Source organism: Geotrypetes seraphini, chromosome 13 (assembly GCF_902459505.1).
Source record: "Geotrypetes seraphini chromosome 13, aGeoSer1.1, whole genome shotgun sequence".
In the NCBI taxonomy this organism is placed as follows: domain Eukaryota; kingdom Metazoa; phylum Chordata; class Amphibia; order Gymnophiona; family Dermophiidae; genus Geotrypetes; species Geotrypetes seraphini.
The window spans coordinates 11,389,714-11,408,406 of NC_047096.1; the positions used below are offsets into that span (position 1 = coordinate 11,389,714).

Genomic DNA, 18,693 nt, shown 5'->3' on the forward strand with positions numbered 1-18,693 from the left:
ACAAAACCTGAAGTTCTCTGAACAGCTGACAGGGATGCCCAAGCCCTGCTAACCAAAGAGCTCCATAGTCTGAACCTCTCCTAGTGTGAGGAAATCAGCAATCTTTGCACATGCTTGGTTCACACACATGAACCAAGCATGAACAAGGAGTGCTGCTGTCAGCAGCTGTAAAGCACCAGGGGATGTTTGGGTCATGGAACTCAGGCATCCCTACCAGCAAAAGTAATTTTTATCAGGGGAAAAGAGCACATCCTTCTCCCTCAACTGGACTGCTGGTTTATGATCTCGGTATCAACTAGAAGTCCTAAATGACAGAAGCCCTCACTTAGCTTGCCAAAAGATGGAGCTATTTAGGGGATCTAGAAAGCCAGATGTTTGAAACAGGCCACACCAATGTTTCTAGCTACTGAGAGAGAAAGCCTTGTAGTTAGGCACTGGAAAGGTGGGTGCTGGAGGACTGAGGGCCAGACGCACAGTTCCAGCAATCCAGTGGAAAACATCAGGTTGTGAGCGATGGTCAGCACAAACAGCATGCAAAGTATATACGCCCTGTTTGTGTCAAGTACCACAATGAAAAGGGGAGGAACTGTGCCTGGCATCCATGCACAAGAGCGGAGCATTGTGCACAACTCGTGTGCCGTACAAGTACAGTGCAGAGCTGTGTTCACAGAGTTCCGGTAAGCAGAAATAAGATTTAGAAAAACAAAACCAAAACTTCCAGCGAAAGCAAGTTCAGAGGTCTTTTTTTTTCTAGTATTTTTACAGTGCAATTTGGATGCAGCTGTTGTACATATTTTGTGTGCATGTGTGTCCCATGCCTAAAGCAGCTGTTGGGTGCGGGACACACACACAAAGCACACACAGCAACTATTCAAGCAAAATTCAAGCTAACAGTTCCAGACCAGCTGGAAAATTTTGATTGCTAAAAGGTGCTCTTTTCAGTACTAATGAGCTCCTTGTAATGCATTTGCATAAGATTCTCAGTGACCGCTACCGCAATTAGTAAAAGCCCCGAGAACCCTTTTGTGCATTGGAGGTTGAGCAACCTTGCAAGTAAGACTGACTATAACCAGTCTTACTTGCACGGCAAGCTTTTGAGCATCGGGGCCTGAGTGGGAAACAGAAAATTATGACAAAGCTTATCCAATGTGCCCATCCATAAATCTTTTAACCTCTCTTTTAATCTTCTATGTTCTCTTCTTAAAAGAAAGTACAACATGTACTGTATTGAATCTTCTGTTTATTGCTGTCATCAATAAAAATTGTTTAAACATAAGAAAGTACAAAGGTGCCAGACTAAAGAGTGGTCTGGTTAAGGAGTAACATTGCATATAGTCACACACTGTGGTTAACAGCAGGATGGACAGTTTAGATCAGGGGTCTCAAAGTCCTTCCTTGAGGGCCGCAATCCAGTCGGGTTTTCAGGATTTCCCCAATGAATATGCATGAGATCTTGGTGCAATAAACAGAAGATTCAATACAGTACATGTTTAGATGGTTCTTTAACTATGTTGCTATATATAGCCATAAGAGGGAAAAGGGTTGGGACTTGTATACAACCTTTTTGTGGTTACACATTCAAAGTGGTTTTACATATATACAGGTACTTATTTTGTACCTAGGGCAATAGAGGATTAAGTGACTTGCCCAGTGTCACAAGGAGTAGCGCTGGGAATCAATCCCAGAACCTCAGGGTGCTGAGGCAGCAGTTCTACCACTAGGCCACTCATCTTCTTGACACCATGTATAAGCTAAGCTCAAGTTCTAAATGGTACATTATCAACCTTACCAATTAACATCTCGTACATGATGACACCAAGAGACCACCAATCACAAAGTTTGTTGTATCCAGTCTGCATGAACACTTCAGGGGCAATGTAATCTGGAGTTCCCACTGTGGAAAAGGCCTGAAATGGATAACCTTAGTTACAAGTTAAGAAATCAAAATCTTTTGACTATCTGTGTCTCAAAAAGGGGAGAGGCATTTAATATACTCTTTTCACATCAAGAACACACAAAAGAGTCAAAAAGAAAACATAAAATATAAGATCCAGGGAGCCTCCCTGCTATGCATTCCTGAAATAAGCTTGTGATACTGGTGAATGCACTAATTAGAGAATGACATGGCGACAAAATTTGTCACAGTTACTGACCCTGGGGGAAACCCATCTCTATGTCATTCTTTAAAGAGAGAGGGAAGAATCAGAGTATGAATGGGCCCAGCTACTGACCCTTAGGCCTTGCATTGAAAAATGCTGGTGTAGAAGGACTGAGGTTGAGACAGACACTAAAGAATGACATGGGATTGTTTCTCGTGGTTATCAGCGGGGACAGGAATGATGATGAATTCTGTCACCGAGTCATTCTCTAGCGCTAATTCCAAAGAAATGATGTAACTCAGTTTAAGAAAAACACCACCTTTATAGCCTGGTAAACTCTAAACTCCTTTCTCTTCTAGCCCCTCCCAGCCCTTTAGTCACATCTGGCTCTGCTACAACAGTAGAAACATACTGGACCAACTCATTGGAGAATTCTCATTGCCAGGGTGATCACATAGATCATTTCACCAATTACCACAAAAATCAGCTTCAGCAATAAGCAACTGATACGCCCTACTCCGAACTGGAAAGAATATTGCATGGAAAACTTTTCCAGAAAAATGTTGTTTGCATGATTGTTTTCCAAAACTTAACTATGCAAACTTTGATGCCTTAAGAAGATGCTGTACCTCAAGGTTCTTCAAGTAAATGAACTGATTTAAATGGGGTTGGGGCTGGAAAAAGACATTTACCCCCAGATTCTATATATGGCACATAAAACTGTATGCCCAAACTTGGACATGTGTCCAATTTAATTGAGTAATGAGCCAATTAGTAGCAACTGACCGCTAACAATTATTGCCAACAATTTGGATATGCATGTGCATCTTGCTAAATGCTATTCTATAAAGATTTTATTTAAAAAAAATTTGATCCCACCTAAAAACCTAGGTGATTTCCAAAAATACATAATCCTTTTAAAATACATTACATACACATGTATAAAAATACAGCCTAATATCTGCCCTACTGCTCAAACCCTAACATAAATGCACTTACAAACAGCTGTCTCTTTAATAATTTTTTTGAAAATTGCTCTACCAGCACACAAGCTTGTTTGCCCCGATAAGGCATGCCAAAGTTTTACCCCAGCCGTTCAGAACACTGAATCATATCATTGCATGACGTACCCTGGCTACTTTATCTTCTGACAATCTCATTCTACTTTCAGATCTTAGTACCCTCCTGGGATGATATACAGTACTCCTCTGAAATTCATGGGGGTTCCGTTCAAGGAGCACCCGCGAATTTCGAGAAAACCATGAAGGCAGTTTAGGAGTGGATCGGAGGCAGGAGAAGGCTGCAGGGGCAGCGACGGGTGCTAAAAATCAATATTTAGGCTGGCAGGCAGTTTGGCTGTGCAGAAGGCTGACCAGGAGGAGAGGAGAAGGAATCGACGGCTATGCAGAAGGGTAATTCGCGGACTCAGTCATTCCCTGTATTTTCTGACTGGAAGAGGCAGTCAGACAATACTGCGAATGACTGAGTCTGCGAATTGCGAATTCGCAGGGGTCTACTGTACTTCCATCAAGTCATGGAAAACATACAGGAGCTACAGTCTGATGGATTATTGACAGCATTTTGTATTGAACAGGAAACCAATGCAGTTGTTTCAAAAGGAGCATCACAGGAGCTGTCATCAGAAGTTGTAAAGTTTTACATTTTAATTTTGTTACCCCTACATATATCACATTGTAATAATCCAATCTTAATATCATTGCTTGTACCATTGTTCAAAAATCATGAGGCGCAAGCATTGCCTTTAATCTATGTAGCTGCCCATATCCCATAGGAGGGGCCTTAGGCACCTGGGGTCTTAGGCCACTTTCCCAGTGCATTCTGGGATGCACTGGGAGGGGCCTAAGACTCCAATTGGACAGATACCTAAAGCCCCTCCCTCCTGCCAGATGTCATATAAAAAAGAGCATAATCCAAATCTTCATTACACATCTCTTCTGGTTTCAACGGCAAATTGAAACCACCTGACATAATTTCACCATATCTACCAGCAGACTCAATAAAAATTCCAAAAAAAGGAAAACCATGCTGAGTTCCCACACCTGGAGGCAAATTTACAACACCATACTCTCATTCTTCATCACCAAACATTCACCCAACTCACATACCATTGTATCTACCAACTTAAAAGTCATATATAATTTATAAAACACTACCACCCCTTCCCCATGCTTTCGCTCCTGACACGCCCAAAACCACTAAAACTCAGGTGGGAAACATTGTCTCACTAAAACTGCATCAGTTTTCGATAACCAAGACTCATACATAAAACTCCATATTCTCCTTCCTACAGCATATCATAAATGTGCATGCAAATCATAGTGTGTAACGGAAAAGGGGCATGGTCATGGGAGAAGTATAGGCAGGTCAGGGGCATTCACTTAAGTATTACAGAATTGTGGGGATCCATACCCAATTTATGCATGAGGATTTACACCAAGTTTCAGCTATACTTGCTAATCTATACATGGCACCCAACTGGATGTGCCAATTATAGAATAGCATTCTGTATGCTTTTCTTTTCTTTTTTTTTTTTTTTTTTGCATCATTTACAGAATCTAGTCTTTAATTGTAGGTGTGTTTGGTTGTGTTTTTTTATTTCTTCATGTTACAGCTTTCCACCAATAGCTCAGTGAGTGGCATTGAATTATAGTATATTTCCCTGCCCCTAGATTGTTTACAACTTTTTATAGTTTGTATTATTAAAGTAGTTTTATAGTTTGTATTATTAAAGTAGTTAATGTATTTTTAAACATTTTTATTGGAATTTGTTGTTCATTTTTGTCTCTTCTTCCTCTTGTGATTTTTTAAAAATTATTTTTCCCCTAATAAATCACTTAAGATATGTTGAATTTATTTGTTTGTTTTCTAGCCCATCTTCCCCAAAGAAATCAGGATGGGTTACAGGTTAACATACATAATATATGGTTAACAGGTTACAATTTCCCATAGTTACAGTACAAGTTTTCCAGGAAAACCATAAAATTTGAACATTTCAGACAACTATTTGCCGAAGGTTCATTCTCAGTTTGGACTGACAGGAAAAATGATTAGGAAAAAGGCAGTGGAAGATGAAATGACTTTCTCAAGGACACAAGAAGCTGCAGCAGGCTTGAACCTTAGATTCCCTGGTTTTTAGCCCGCTGCTGTGAACATTATCCTACAACTTAATTCCAAGCTCAAAGCTTGAAATGGCCAAGTTTGGCTAATATTGCATTGTTAAAATCAGTGATGCTGAATGGCTGTCAAACAATGTCTGTCTAAAAATTCAGTCTTCCACAGAATCACATCGACTCATCCCAACCAAGCCCACAGATAAATTAAGTAAATTTGAGACACTGAGATCACAGTCCACGTATCCTGGCTTAATAGTAAGATTTGTTGGTGTCATGGTACACGCATAACTAACTCCTTTTGGGGACACTGCCATAGAGAAATCCAGTTTTCATCTTGATCCATATGAGGCCATTCATAGAAAATGACAGCCGGCGAAAGAACATATGGCCCATCCAATCTACTCATTCATAACTACTAATTTCTACTCTCTCTTACTCTCCTTTAAGAGACCCTGACATTTGCTTTCGTTAGCCTAACACACCAGAGAGCACAAAGACTATACTTACCAACTGCCGCCTATTTCTTTTCCAGGTCTCTGCTTTCCTCTTAGAATTCATATTCTGGAAAGCTTTGAAGAGAGGATATGTGCACAAGTTTTTAGATGGACTCTATTCTTTAGCTAAATATGGGCATGCATCATTGACCTCATCATACTTAATATAAAGAAAGCATTAACATAAACCCAAAAGATCAAATAAAATATTTCCCCCCCCCCCAGTTTTTAAGAAGTAGATCTGGTTATTATTTGTACTATATCTGTAAGAAATATTTCATGACAAAAGTGCCAAAATTTTTCATGCAAAAAAGAAGGCTTTCTAGCTCTTATTTATCCACACCACTTAATATTTAGGGATAAACATACAAATGTCTGATATCGGAATTACTGTATATACTCAAATATAAGCCAATTTGATTATAAACTGAGGTAACTTCCCCCCCCCAAAAAAAAAGGGGAAAAAAAGGTTCACTCAAATATAAACCGGGGGGGTTTATATTCAATTGCTCTGTCTTGCACCCAGCCCTCCTCCCCTCCCTCCTTCCATTCCCTTCCTCCATCTCTCCCTGCCCAGCTCTGCACCCAGCCTCCAATGCCCACTTCAGACCTCCCTTAAGCCCTGGTGGTCCAGCGGAGAGTCAGAACAGGAGCGATCTTTACCACATCCTGTTCCAGCCAACTATTAACCACCCCACTTCCCTCCTGCCTCCTGGACCCCTCTACAACATACCTTTTGAACCCTGGTGGTCTAGCAGTGAAGCAGCTCACCAAGTTTCAAGTTTATTAGGATTTTATATACCGCCTATCAAGGTTATCTAAGCGGTTTTACAATCAGGTACTCAAGCATTTTCCCTCTCTGTCCCGGTGGGCTCACAATCTAGCTAACGTACCTGGGGCTATGGAGGACTGAGTGACTTGCCCAGGGTCACAAGGAACAGCGCGGGGTTTGAACCCACAACCCCAGGGTGCTGAGGCTGTAGATCAAACCACTGCGCCACACACTCCTGGATCCCCAGGGCTTAAGGCAGGTCCATGCGAGACCTGAAATGGGTCAGGGGTGGGGTAAGAATACAGATTTGAGGACCCGAATATAAACCAAGACCCCCATATCTGGGCCATTTTTTCACCCCAAAATCTTGGTTCATATTCAAGTATATACAGTACTCAATTGCAAGTATGATTTTCAACCTATATGTACATGCCTATGGACTTACTGAAGTCACTAGGAAGGCTGTGGTTCAAATTCCTATAGAATTCCGTCCGATGGGCCTTCTTTAGTCCGGTACAAAGGCCAAAATCAGAGAGCTTGACATGACCCTAACCAGGAGATGCAAATTAATGAGTTAATAATAAAACAAATAGTGCATGAAGAATAAAGTGTTATTTTTTTAACCCTACAAGGTCCCCACTTAAACCTGATAAGCTGCTGCTATTTGCCTCAGACTTTCAGGACTATCCTGCCAAAGGTAAGGTCAAAGCTATAATGACTAATAGCACAAGGATTCTAGAAACTCCTGTGCAATTTACAAATCATCTGCTGATCTCCAAAATTTAAGTTTAGTTAAAGGATACCAAATCCTGCAGGAAGTCCCATTACAAAAACAGTCATACAACTGACTAAAAAGCAGAAATGACAACTTTTGTTATTTTTATTTTTAGACACTGCAACATCAAAAAGTAGGAGACAGTAAGTTCTCTTCTGGGAGGAATGGCTTCTGTTCCATTTCTAAAACAACATTAACAACAAACAGAAAACTGGACTTGTGTGTTATACTTAATTTAAAAATTCATTAACCTGAATTTCTTCTAGGAAATAAAGAGTTACAATGGAAATCAGTATTATCTCCAAATCAAATTTTTTTCTTGGCATTCGCTGCTGGCCAAAAAATGCATTAAAGAACTACAGCTCCTGTGTAAAAAAGGAATATTTTACAGCTGCCCCTGCTTTACCCTGTTGACTTTATCCAAATTTTGCTCTGAGGTTCATTTTTAATTTGTCATTAGTGTTCAGATGGACCTCATCCAAGTACAACTATGTTACAGATGTCATTCACTCCCCCTCTCCTATTTTTTTTTTCTATCTCTATGCACAAGCAAAATAACTTAGGGGTCCTTTTACAAAGCCACGCTAGCGGTTTTATCGCACGCACCGGATTAGCGTGCGCTAACCAGAAATCTACCGCCAGCGCAAAAGGAGGCGGTAGCGGCTAGCGTGTGCGGCAATCTAGCATGCGCTGGTGCGGCTTTGTAAAAGGAGCCCTTAGAACTGGAGTGCAAGCAGAATTACCTTACTATCCAGCAGAAGATTATCTGGTTTGATATCACGGTGGATAAATCCAAGCTGATGTATGGAATCAATCGCTAACACTGTCTCCGCAATATAAAACTGAGTCTCCTCTTCCGTAAGAGTGTCTTTCTTCATCAACAAGGTCATCATATCACCTAAAACACCACAACAATGAATGCCAAACAATTTGAAACCAAGTTGTTATATCCTTAACTAGATTCTTCCTCTCCATCCCTTTGTTTTACAGATTTTGTTTTTTAATACTCTTATCAGTGAAGTTGCATGGTGGAGATAGTAATGTCATCTGTATAGATCAAATGTTTAATCCCTCTCTGTTCCAGGGTAGCTCCCAATGATTGCACTAATAAGGTGAAAAGTGTAGGAGAGAGTGGCGAACCCTGAGGGATGCAACTCAAGGGATGCTAAGTATCTGAGAAAATCCCAGCAATCACATTTTCATGCTTACAAACTTTAGAATCTCTTATTGCATTTTATCATTTCTACACCAAACTATATTGGTTTTACATGGTGGAGGATAAGAATAAATGTTAAATGTCAGTTTGGGGGGAAAGCAGAGGGCAAATGAGGGCAAAAATGCTATTGGCATTCAGTTACCAACAGAAATGCAGGAGGTAAAGAAGCCGACTGCACATTATCTTGAGCAAATTAGTAAGGAAGGAAAGGTTGCCTCATGGCAGACTCTGGGGCGATTTGCTCACAATTTCACCACCATGTTATTGATAAGAACTTGCCAACAGTAAAAACCCTCAAAGAACCTCTTTTTATTCCAACACTGCTCTTAATACCTGAAGACAGTAGTACAGTGTTTGAAAGCTCATTCTACTTAGATTCTAACAGGTGACAGTGACCAAGTAAACTAGTGATCTACTGTCAGATACTTATTAGAAATCTTCTCCCTCACCCCAACAAATGCAAATGTTGCATTGATGCAGGCAAAACACAAATACAGAACCAAACTCAGGCGACTTTCACGGCAGTGTTCCAATATAAGGCATATACCATTAATTTAAAAGTTTAAGTTAAGAATATATGCATAAAATAGATTGAGACATGAAAGGAATACTGTAATAAAACCAGAGAAAGAAGAAACAGAGCAAAGAAAAAGACAAATTGATGCCCCTCTCCACTGTGGAAAGTATTTCTTAAGATATATATTTTAAAATTAAAAAAATTGTGCATGTTTCAAAAACATGTTCTGATTCTACAGCATTTGTTGAAGAGTATTACAGCAATACTAGGAATCACAAGCAGCACTGCTCCATTTGATCTCAAAACCTAGCTAAAATATTAGTCTGTTTTACTCTAGGGAAGGGAAAAATGCAGAATTCCTCCCTGAGAGCAATTCCAGACAAGCCCACACCCAACACTGCTTGCTGTATACTATGTCTCCTGTGTCTTCACTTACCAACAAGGATATTCTATAAACTGATTGAAGCCCCTCTCCACTGTGGAAAGTATTTCTTAAGATATACATTTTAAAATGAAAAAAATTGTGCATGTTTCAAAAACATGTTCTGATTCTACAGCATTTGTTGAAGAGTATTACAGCAATACTAGGAATCACAAGCAGCACTGCTCCATTTGATCTCAAAACCTAGCTAAAATATTAGTCTGTTTTACTCTAGGGAAGGGAAAAATGCAGAATTCCTCCCTGAGAGCAATTCCAGACAAGCCCACACCCAACACTGCTTGCTGTATACTATGTCTCCTGTGTCTTCACTTACCAACAAGGATATTCTATAAACTGATTGAAGCAGAAGTTTAGCTCTTACTGCTGGAGGAAAACACTACACCCAGTTTGCCGGCTTTGCTATCTTTTCTTATACTAACAGAGAACTAATCCAAAGATGAAGAATTTGAGCTTTCTACATCTCTTCCTTGGTCTAAAGAAAAGCTCGCATTGTCTGGAAAGTTCAGATAAGGATAATTCAGAGATTATTTAATATATTGGCTCAATAAAATGTGTCATGACCAATAAAACAGCTAAATTTTAGTTATGTTCAAGATTCCAGTTCATGGTCTTTGTACAGAGTAAAAAAATATAACCCTATGGACACAACAGTTGCCAGAAGACGTATGAGGAGAGACTGGAAGCCCTGAATATGTATACCCTAGAGGAAAGGAGAGACAGAGGAGATATGATTCAGACGTTCAAATACTTGAAGAGTATTAACGTAGAACATAATCTTTTCCAGAGAAAGGAAAATGGTAAAACCAGAGGACATAATTTGAGGTTGAGGGGTGGTAGATTCAAAGGCAATGTTAGGAATTTCTATTTTACGAAGAGGGTGGTGGATGCCTGGAATGCGCTCCTGAGAGAGGTGGTGGAGAGGAAAACTGTGACTGAGTTCAAAGAAGCGTGGGATGAACACAGAGGATCTAGAATCAGAAAATAAGATTAAATATTGAACTAAGGCCAGTACTGGGCAGACTTGCACGGTCTGTGTCTGTGAATGGCCGTTTGGTGGAGGATGGGCTGGGGAGGGCTTCAATGGCTGGGAGGGTGTAGATGGGCTGGAGTAGGTTTTAACAGAGATTTCGGCAGTAGGAACCCAAGCACAGTACCGGGTAGAGCTTTGGATTCTTGCCCAGAAATAGCTAAGAAGAAAAAATAAAAAAAATTTAAATTGAATCAAGTTGGGCAGACTGGATGGACCATTCAGGTCTTTATCTGCCGTCATCTACTATGTTATGTTACTAATATGTCCGATATACAAAATAATCTATAATTGGCTAGACTGGATAAATCCTCAGGAGGACTATTTAGCCTTGAAAAAATAGAAGAGTAAACCTATTAAAAATATTGGTGGACCTCAGTATGAACTCTTAGTATGTAAACGAGGGATTTTTTTTTCAAAGCTCAGGCAGCAACTCATGGGTGACCAGCACCAGACACAAAGTCTAAATAAGCACTGCCTCATACATCATCTGGTCCAGAGTGTGCAAACCACGCAGGTAAATAATGTGCTAGAAGAATCAAGGTTAAACAGTCACACCTGAGATATTTAGTTTTGAAACTCTCTTAGCTCCCAAGAATCTACCATGTGAATGTAATAAGGTGCAAAGTATGATAAAGTACAAGGTGTTATAAATAAACCAAACTAGAAAAGTTAATGATAAATACACTCTAAACTAAAAGAACCCCTCAAAGTGTCTGGTGCTGGTCACCCATGAGTTGCTGCATGAGCTTTGAAAAAATCCCTCGTTTACATACGAAGAGCTCATACTGAGGTTCACCAATATTTTTAATAGGTTTACTCTTCTATTTTTTCAAGGCTAAACAGTCCTCCTGAGGATTTATCCAGTCTAGCCAATTATAGTGTCAATTTTGGAACAATCCAAGGAAACCTGTTTCACCTCCCTCAATAAAAAAAAACTAAAGGAAGCCCTATAAATTCTTCAGCCAGCCTGATGGCTCAGTGGCTGTGTTGCACACAACACTGCAGAGGGAGCCAAGTTTTATATCTGAGCAAAAACTGGCTGGCAATGCTGTAGAAGGAGCTCTTGCAGTCCACCAGGGGAGGATATCTCATTAGTACAATTGCAACACCAATAGCTCATGTTGACTAAGTTCAGAAAGGAGCCCCGATGGTTTATGGGCCTCTGGCTATGATGGCTGGGTTGAGTTAATTTGAAGGTAGGATATTTTTTTTTTAAAGGCAAATATACCAGTTAGTTGTCAGAGATTCAAGGCATCACAACCCAAGAGAGGCTGTTACTGAGCTTGAAAACGCAAGGGAAGATAGGGAGGAAGAAAATTCCCAGGATTAAAAAAATAATTAAGAGCTAGATGCACTAAAAAGGGTAGGTAATACGCGTGGGCCCGTTGCAATCCAATTTTTGGGCAATTCCAAAAAAGCGATTGATGCACAAACAAGTTTGCATGCAAATGATTTTGCGCAGAGGTTCGCCATAATCCCTGTCTCTCCTGTCCAATGGATCTCTGTGAGAGCGACTCTCACACATGTGCAGAGCCGGCAGGGGAAGTCCCGAAGCAGCCTCCTGCCACTCAGTTGTTCAGTGCAGGAAACCTTTTTTCTTTTTAATGAACACAAATATTGTGCATGCACAATATCTGTCTCCATTTAAAAAAAAAAAAAAAAGTTGTGCTGGCCCCCCTCCTGATGACAACCGCAGGTTTATGAAACCCCCCTCCCTCCTAACGATGACAGCCGTCCCTGCAACAGGAGAGATGGCCACTCCCTCCTGCCTCAGCAACCCGCAGCAGCAAAAATGGCAGGAGGGATGCACATTCGCTCCTGCCAATGGAGGCCCCTCCCGCACCAGGTGGGGTATGGGATGTTATAAATATATTAATTTTTATTAGTAGGACAGATAAGCGATCATTGTTTTTTTGTGCATCGAGAAGTCATGTTAGAGCATCAATCGCTCTGCTAGTTTACATGGTATTTCAATATTATTGACCTTATTTGCATGGCCGGATCAGAGAATGAGCGATTGTGCACAAAACCACGCGGTGAGCTGTTTTGTGCATCGGGTTGACAAATCCGATTGTCGCTAAACCAGTTAGATGATCGCTGACTTTAATGCATCTAACTCTAAGGGCTCCTTTTACTAAGCTGCAATAACGTTTTTAGCGCACGCTAAACCCACACTACGCAGCTAGAACTAACGCCAGCTCAATGCTGGCGTTAGTGTCTAGCATGTGTGGCAATTCTGCGCATGTTTAGCGCATGCTAAAACCGCTATCACAGCTTAGTAAAAGGAGCCCTAAGTGTTTCTGATTCTTAGACATATAAAGAGGAAAATATTTATTCATGTTAAACCCAGATTCTTCAAACGACCCAGAGCGAAGAGAAACAGAAAAGAAACATTCATCAGAACTTAATCATGCTTTGCAGTATATCAAAAGTAAAGGTGTTAAAACCTTCCAAAGACACTGCTACTTTAAAAGGAAAGAGTGGTAAGTATTCTCTAAGGTAAAGAAACATTGAGGACCTCCTTCCCCCACATACACTTTAAAAACTCAGCCATAGCCTCCACATAATCTGACTAGTATATAAATATTTACACAAAGCAAAGTGTCTGTGTATTTACATTTATTTTAAATTTAGCAGCAGGAGACAGCTTGTGCAAACTGGTCTGTTATATAGGCAATCCCTGATTTACAGACACCCGACTTAAGTACAACTCGTACTCAAGAATGCGGTTGCGGCTTCATTCAATTTCACTGAGTAGTATTTCCAGTGGCATAAACTCCTCCATTTCTCCTGCAATAGATTCAGGAATAATAGTGTGGTTGTGCATGCTGTTGGCCCTTTTGTCAGCTAGGAGCAGAGGTAAGCAGCAAGAATCTTAAAATCTGCAAGTTCTTAGTTACATACAAATCTGTCTTAAGAACAGCTTTAAAAACGTAACTCGTTCTTAAACTGAGGACTGTCTGTATACACTTTTACTGTAATAAAGGATCAGATACTAAGACATCAAAACATTTAAACATTGTATTATTACTCAAAAAATAAATTTAAAAAAAACAACTAAATGTAAATTTTGTATTTGCATGCACAGTACTGGCCATTGCTATGTACCGTATTTTCACGCAAATAACGCGCACCCGTATAAAACGCGCACACGGGTATAGCGCGCAGAAATCACGATAATATGTACAAAAACTTTGGTATACCGCGCTCACGGGTATACCGCGCATGCTGCCCGACGCTCCTTTCGCCCGCCCTGACTTTCCGTGCGCTGTCCCGACTCTCCGTTCACCCCCCCTGACTTCCGTGCACTGTCCCCCCTTGAAGGTCTGTCCCCATCCTGAAAGCCTAATGCCCCCCCCCGACGTCCGATACATCCCTCCCCCCCGAAGAACCGCCGACTCCCCAACAATATCGGGCCAGGAGGGAGCCCAAATCCTCCTGGCCACGGCGACCCCCTAACCCCACCCCGCACTACGGGCACATTACGGGCAGGAGGGATCCCAGGCCCTCCTGCCCTCGACGCAAACCCCCCTCCCCCCAACGATCGCCCCCCCCCAAGAACCTCCGACCGCCCCCCAGCCGACCCGCGACCCCCCTGGCGACCCCCACGACCCCCCCACCCCCCTTCCCCGTACCTTTGGTAGTTGGGCCAGAAGTGAGCCCAAACCCTCCTGGCCACGGCGACCCCCTAACCCCACCCCGCACTACATTACGGGCAGGAGGGATCCCAGGCCCCCCTGCCCTCGACGCAAACCCCCCCCCCCCCCAACGACAGCCCCCCCCCAAGAACCTCCGACCGCCCCCCCAGCCGACCCGCGACCCCCCTGGCGACCCCCACGACCCCCCCACCCCCCTTCCCCGTACCTTTGGTAGTTGGCCGGACAGACGGGAGCCAAACCCGCCTGTCCGGCAGGCAGCCAACGAAGGAATGAGGCCGGATTGGCCCATCCATCCTAAAGCTCCGCCTACTGGTGGGGCCTAAGGCGCGTGGGCCAATCAGAATAGGCCCTGGAGCTTTAGGTCCCACCTGGGGGCGCGGCCTGAGGCACATGGTCGGGTTGGGCCCATGTGCCTCAGGCCGCGCCCCCAGGTGGGACCTAAGGCTCCAGGGCCTATTCTGATTGGCCCACGCGCCTTAGGCCCCACCAGTAGGCGGAGCTTTAGGATGGATGGGCCAATCCGGCCTCATTCCTTCGTTGGCTGCCTGCCGGACAGGCGGGTTTGGCTCCCGTCTGTCCGGCCAACTACCAAAGGTACGGGGAAGGGGGGTGGGGGGGTCGTGGGGGTCGCCAGAGGGATCGCGGGTCGGCTGGGGGGCGGTCGGAGGTTCTTGGGGGGGGGCGGTCGTTGGGGGGGAGGGGGGTTTGCGTCGAGGGCAGGAGGGCCTGGGATCCCTCCTGCCCGTAATGTAGTGCGGGGTGGGGTTAGGGGGTCGCCGTGGCCAGGAGGGTTTGGGCTCCCTTCTGGCCCAACTACCAAAGGTACGGGGAAGGGGGGTGGGGGGGTCGTGGGGGTCGCCAGGGGGGTCGCGGGTCGGCTGGGGGGGGTGGTCGGAGGTTCTTGGGGGGGGCGGTCGTTGGAGGGAGGGGGGTTTGCGTCGAGGGCAGGAGGGCCTGGGATCCCTCCTGCCCGTAATGTAGTGCGGGGTGGGGTTAGGGGGTCGCCGTGGCCAGGAGGGTTTGGGCTCCCTTCTGGCCCGATATTGTCGGGAAGTCGGCGGTCCTTCGGGGTGGGGGTGCGAGTGGTCCTGCCGGGGGGGGGGATGTATCGGACGTTTGGGAGTCGGCCGGGCAAGAGGGCTTGGGCTCCCTCTTGCTCCGATCGTGGATGCGGGTGCGGGTGGGAGCGCGTGCGAGCGGTCGTTCGGGGTGGGGGTGCGAGCGGTCCTGCTGGGGGGGTGAATCGGGCGTCGGGCGGGGTGGGAACTATGTTTTAAAACTTTTGTATACCGCGCTCACGCATATAACGCACGAGGGGTATGCGCGGTAGGTAAAAACGCGTATAACGCGCGCGTTATATGCGTGAAAATACGGTACTGTCATACTAGATGCAGTGAATTCATGATTATAGGGAAAATTACCAGCTTTTATCTGCACAAAAGAATGGAAATGAGGTAAAAAGAAGGGATCATTTCAATGGTCGGCACTATAAGATGATCCAGACAAGGAGGGCTGTGCGAATCATTTCAATGAAAATATTAAATTTGCGGTTGGAGAATACTGCCAGAGTCACATCTGAGAAACTATCAATACTGTACAAATTCTGGGCTGCAGCTTCCAGGAAAATCCCATTCACTTATTTTAATGTTTTCAAAAATGAAAAAAATAGTTTAAAGAACATTTTGCAATCCCAAATAAAAAGGGTGAGAGGACATGACTAGCATACTGTTTTCATACCAACCGTGTGAAGAACTGTCATGTCAACACAGTGATCGGACAGAGTCCCACCTTTCGCACAGCCCAGCCCAGCCTGTCACTAGTGTAAGCAAAGCAGGAAACAAAAACCTACAAGAAGTTTCATTATAAAGGAAAGAAGCTTGCTAGAGAAGAAAATGAAAAATAACCATTAGGTCATAAGTAATTACCTCCTGGCAGGAACTCCATGATAAGGTAGAGGTTTAGTTTATCCTGAAAACTATAGAACATTTTCACAACCCACAAACTGTCTGCCTCCACTAGTATGTCCCGTTCTGCACGAATATGTCCAACCTGGAGGTATACGCAGCAGGATTAATTTCAACGCAGCTTTGGGTTAAGAGGGCACATCAGTTTTCTGAATAAACACTCAAAGCTAAAAGCAAAATGTCAGAATGCAAAGCACATATGGAGTCTTCTGAGTAATCTGCTAACAGCAGACTGCAGGAAAATACATAAATTGTCAAGAAACAACATTTGCAATGCTTTTACTATGAGACACAGGACAGTTGTTATAACACTTAATATTTAAAAGCAAGTGTACCAGACAATGCAAAACTATAAATATGCTAACATTAAAATGACTCAAAATGCCCAGCGACAGTTCAGTGTCTCACTTTTAAATGTTATTTTGTTTCATATTTTCAACAGGCAGAGCCATGATTTCATGTGAAAATATACTGAACTGACATATTTCACTACATAGTTGTAACTTGTCATTGAATGTCAACATTGCAAATGTTTAATATATCTTGCCTTGAACTGTGGTGACTAGGTGAATTATAAATCAAAGAAAGGAAGCCTCAATAGGTTTTCTGGTATTTTACTAGTCTCATGTACAAGGTTTTGATACCTAGTCACTGATGCACCCAGAAGATGACCTAATATAAGATGCACATTACAAAGTGTTCATTATGCCATATCTGAAATATCCCATTAATGTGCGTTTCCATTATCTTTGACAAGATAAAGTATTTTCCATAAACAAGTTACATGTAGAACCAAGGCTAAACTGCTTCTTTATACTTTAATAAGAATATTCAACATATGTTGCCATCAGTGCTCCCAATCCAATCCTGATGGCATAACCAATCAGACTAGAGACCCCGTATATACAACTCTTCCTCGTGCATATTCAGCTTAACTACTAAATTGCACCTCAAGGACAGGGTTAAAACCACTGTATTACAACAGCAAGAATACAAAATGTTTATAAAGCAATTTTCCATTGTGACAAAATAATTTTCCATAAAATGCAACTTTTGTATTTCTTTTCTTTGAGAGCAAAAAACCTGAATTTACAATCTATCTCATCCTGATAAAAAGTCTCTCATTTCTGCACTTCAGATGTTTTGGTTTCTCCAGCTAAATAAAATCGGCCAAACCAAACTAGCTTGTGTGCACATACCTGCTCCTTCTCCAACATATCAGCTTTCCTCAATATTTTCATTGCATACACATGGCCTGTATCTTTCTTTTGAACTAGTCGTACCTATAAATAACACAAATATTGTGAATGTCTCACACGCTGTCATGAAAAGTACATTTGCAATGTTTCAGAAAGGAATGGAGATGCATCAGTAGCTCATATTACTACTAGTAATACAAGCTAATCTGCATATTTTCATACTTGATTGGATTTGTTTTCCTGTGGCCTTTCCAAAACTAGCAGAGTGTGCAAAGCTGGTTGTTCCACAGAGACTCTTTTTTTGTTTAATCCTTTTGTTCTAGCATTGGCTATATCACTGCCTCACTAATGGGATCCACTGGCCAATGTAGAATAGGTTTTCAATCTCAGCCAAATGGCTGTGAAGGGACCACACTGTGATTTGAGATCCTGCCTAGCTAGGAGGCCTTGACTCACTAATCTCTACTTCCTCCTGCCACACAACTACACACTCGTTAGCAAAACACCATTTCTTTATCACCAAGAAAAACTCCAGCAACTGGGAACCAAATCTTAACCCAATTTAGAGTATGTTCAAATGATTCTGCCATTACAAATTAAAAGTCTCATTAGAAAATCCTTGTTATTTCCAACAACCTAAATTTTAAAAGCAAAATATCTCAGAGATACAGATATAAAAAGCAGAATTTGATGCGAGGTATATGAGGTAAGTCTGGGCAAACAATAGAATCAAATCCTAACAATTATACAATGACCCAAATGTTACACTACTGTATACTTCCTCACCCAAACACTATGAAACCCCTCCCCCTCCCCCCCAACCCTATACCTTCTTTATAACACTGGCCAGAAAAGTGACTTTACTGAAAAGGTCTATTTAGCAGTCATATATTCTTCCAAGATCTGCTTACCTCTCCAAAAGCTCCTCTTCCTATTACTTTTAAAGACTCAAAATCTTCCAACCCCAGTCTGGTCCTCTTTAGGCGAAGAAATTCTGTCTCTTTTCGGGCATGTGCTGACCTCCTCATTCGCTTCTATATATTTCAACAGAAAGACTATGGTATAGTAATTGCTGGCCAACACCTCCAGGGTTTCTTAGAGAAAGCATGGTTTGGTGATCAGGACACTTAGGGCCTGTTTTACAAAGCCATGCAGTAACGGTCCTGAAGCCCATAGAGATTTAAAGGGCTTCTGGGCTGTTGTCGCACGGTTTTGTAAAACAGGCCCTTAAGGACAATACAAGGTAAGGAGGAATGAGTTTTGAGCCTCTCAGAGATCTCTGAGAGAGAGAAAGAGATAACAGTTACTGTGGACGGGCAGACTAGATGGGCCATTTGGCCTTTATCTGCTGTCATGTTTCTTTGTTTCTCTCTTCTGCATTTGTGCAAAGTA

General features: G+C 42.6%; 1 protein-coding gene across 1 annotated transcript in view; it reads right to left on the reverse strand.

Annotated features, from left to right (window-relative positions):
- The window catches only part of STK38 (serine/threonine kinase 38), a 45,120-nt gene that overhangs the window by 20,809 nt on the left and 5,618 nt on the right, over positions 1-18,693 (reverse strand). Inside the window, exons 3-9 of the mRNA XM_033918509.1 lie at positions 18,213-18,335; positions 17,302-17,385; positions 16,064-16,187; positions 8,018-8,172; positions 6,945-7,047; positions 5,741-5,802; positions 1,790-1,907 (exon numbers count right to left, since the gene is read on the reverse strand). Of these exons, the coding sequence (XP_033774400.1) occupies positions 1,790-1,907; positions 5,741-5,802; positions 6,945-7,047; positions 8,018-8,172; positions 16,064-16,187; positions 17,302-17,385; positions 18,213-18,335 (769 nt within the window). The remainder of the gene's footprint in view (positions 1-1,789; positions 1,908-5,740; positions 5,803-6,944; positions 7,048-8,017; positions 8,173-16,063; positions 16,188-17,301; positions 17,386-18,212; positions 18,336-18,693) is intronic.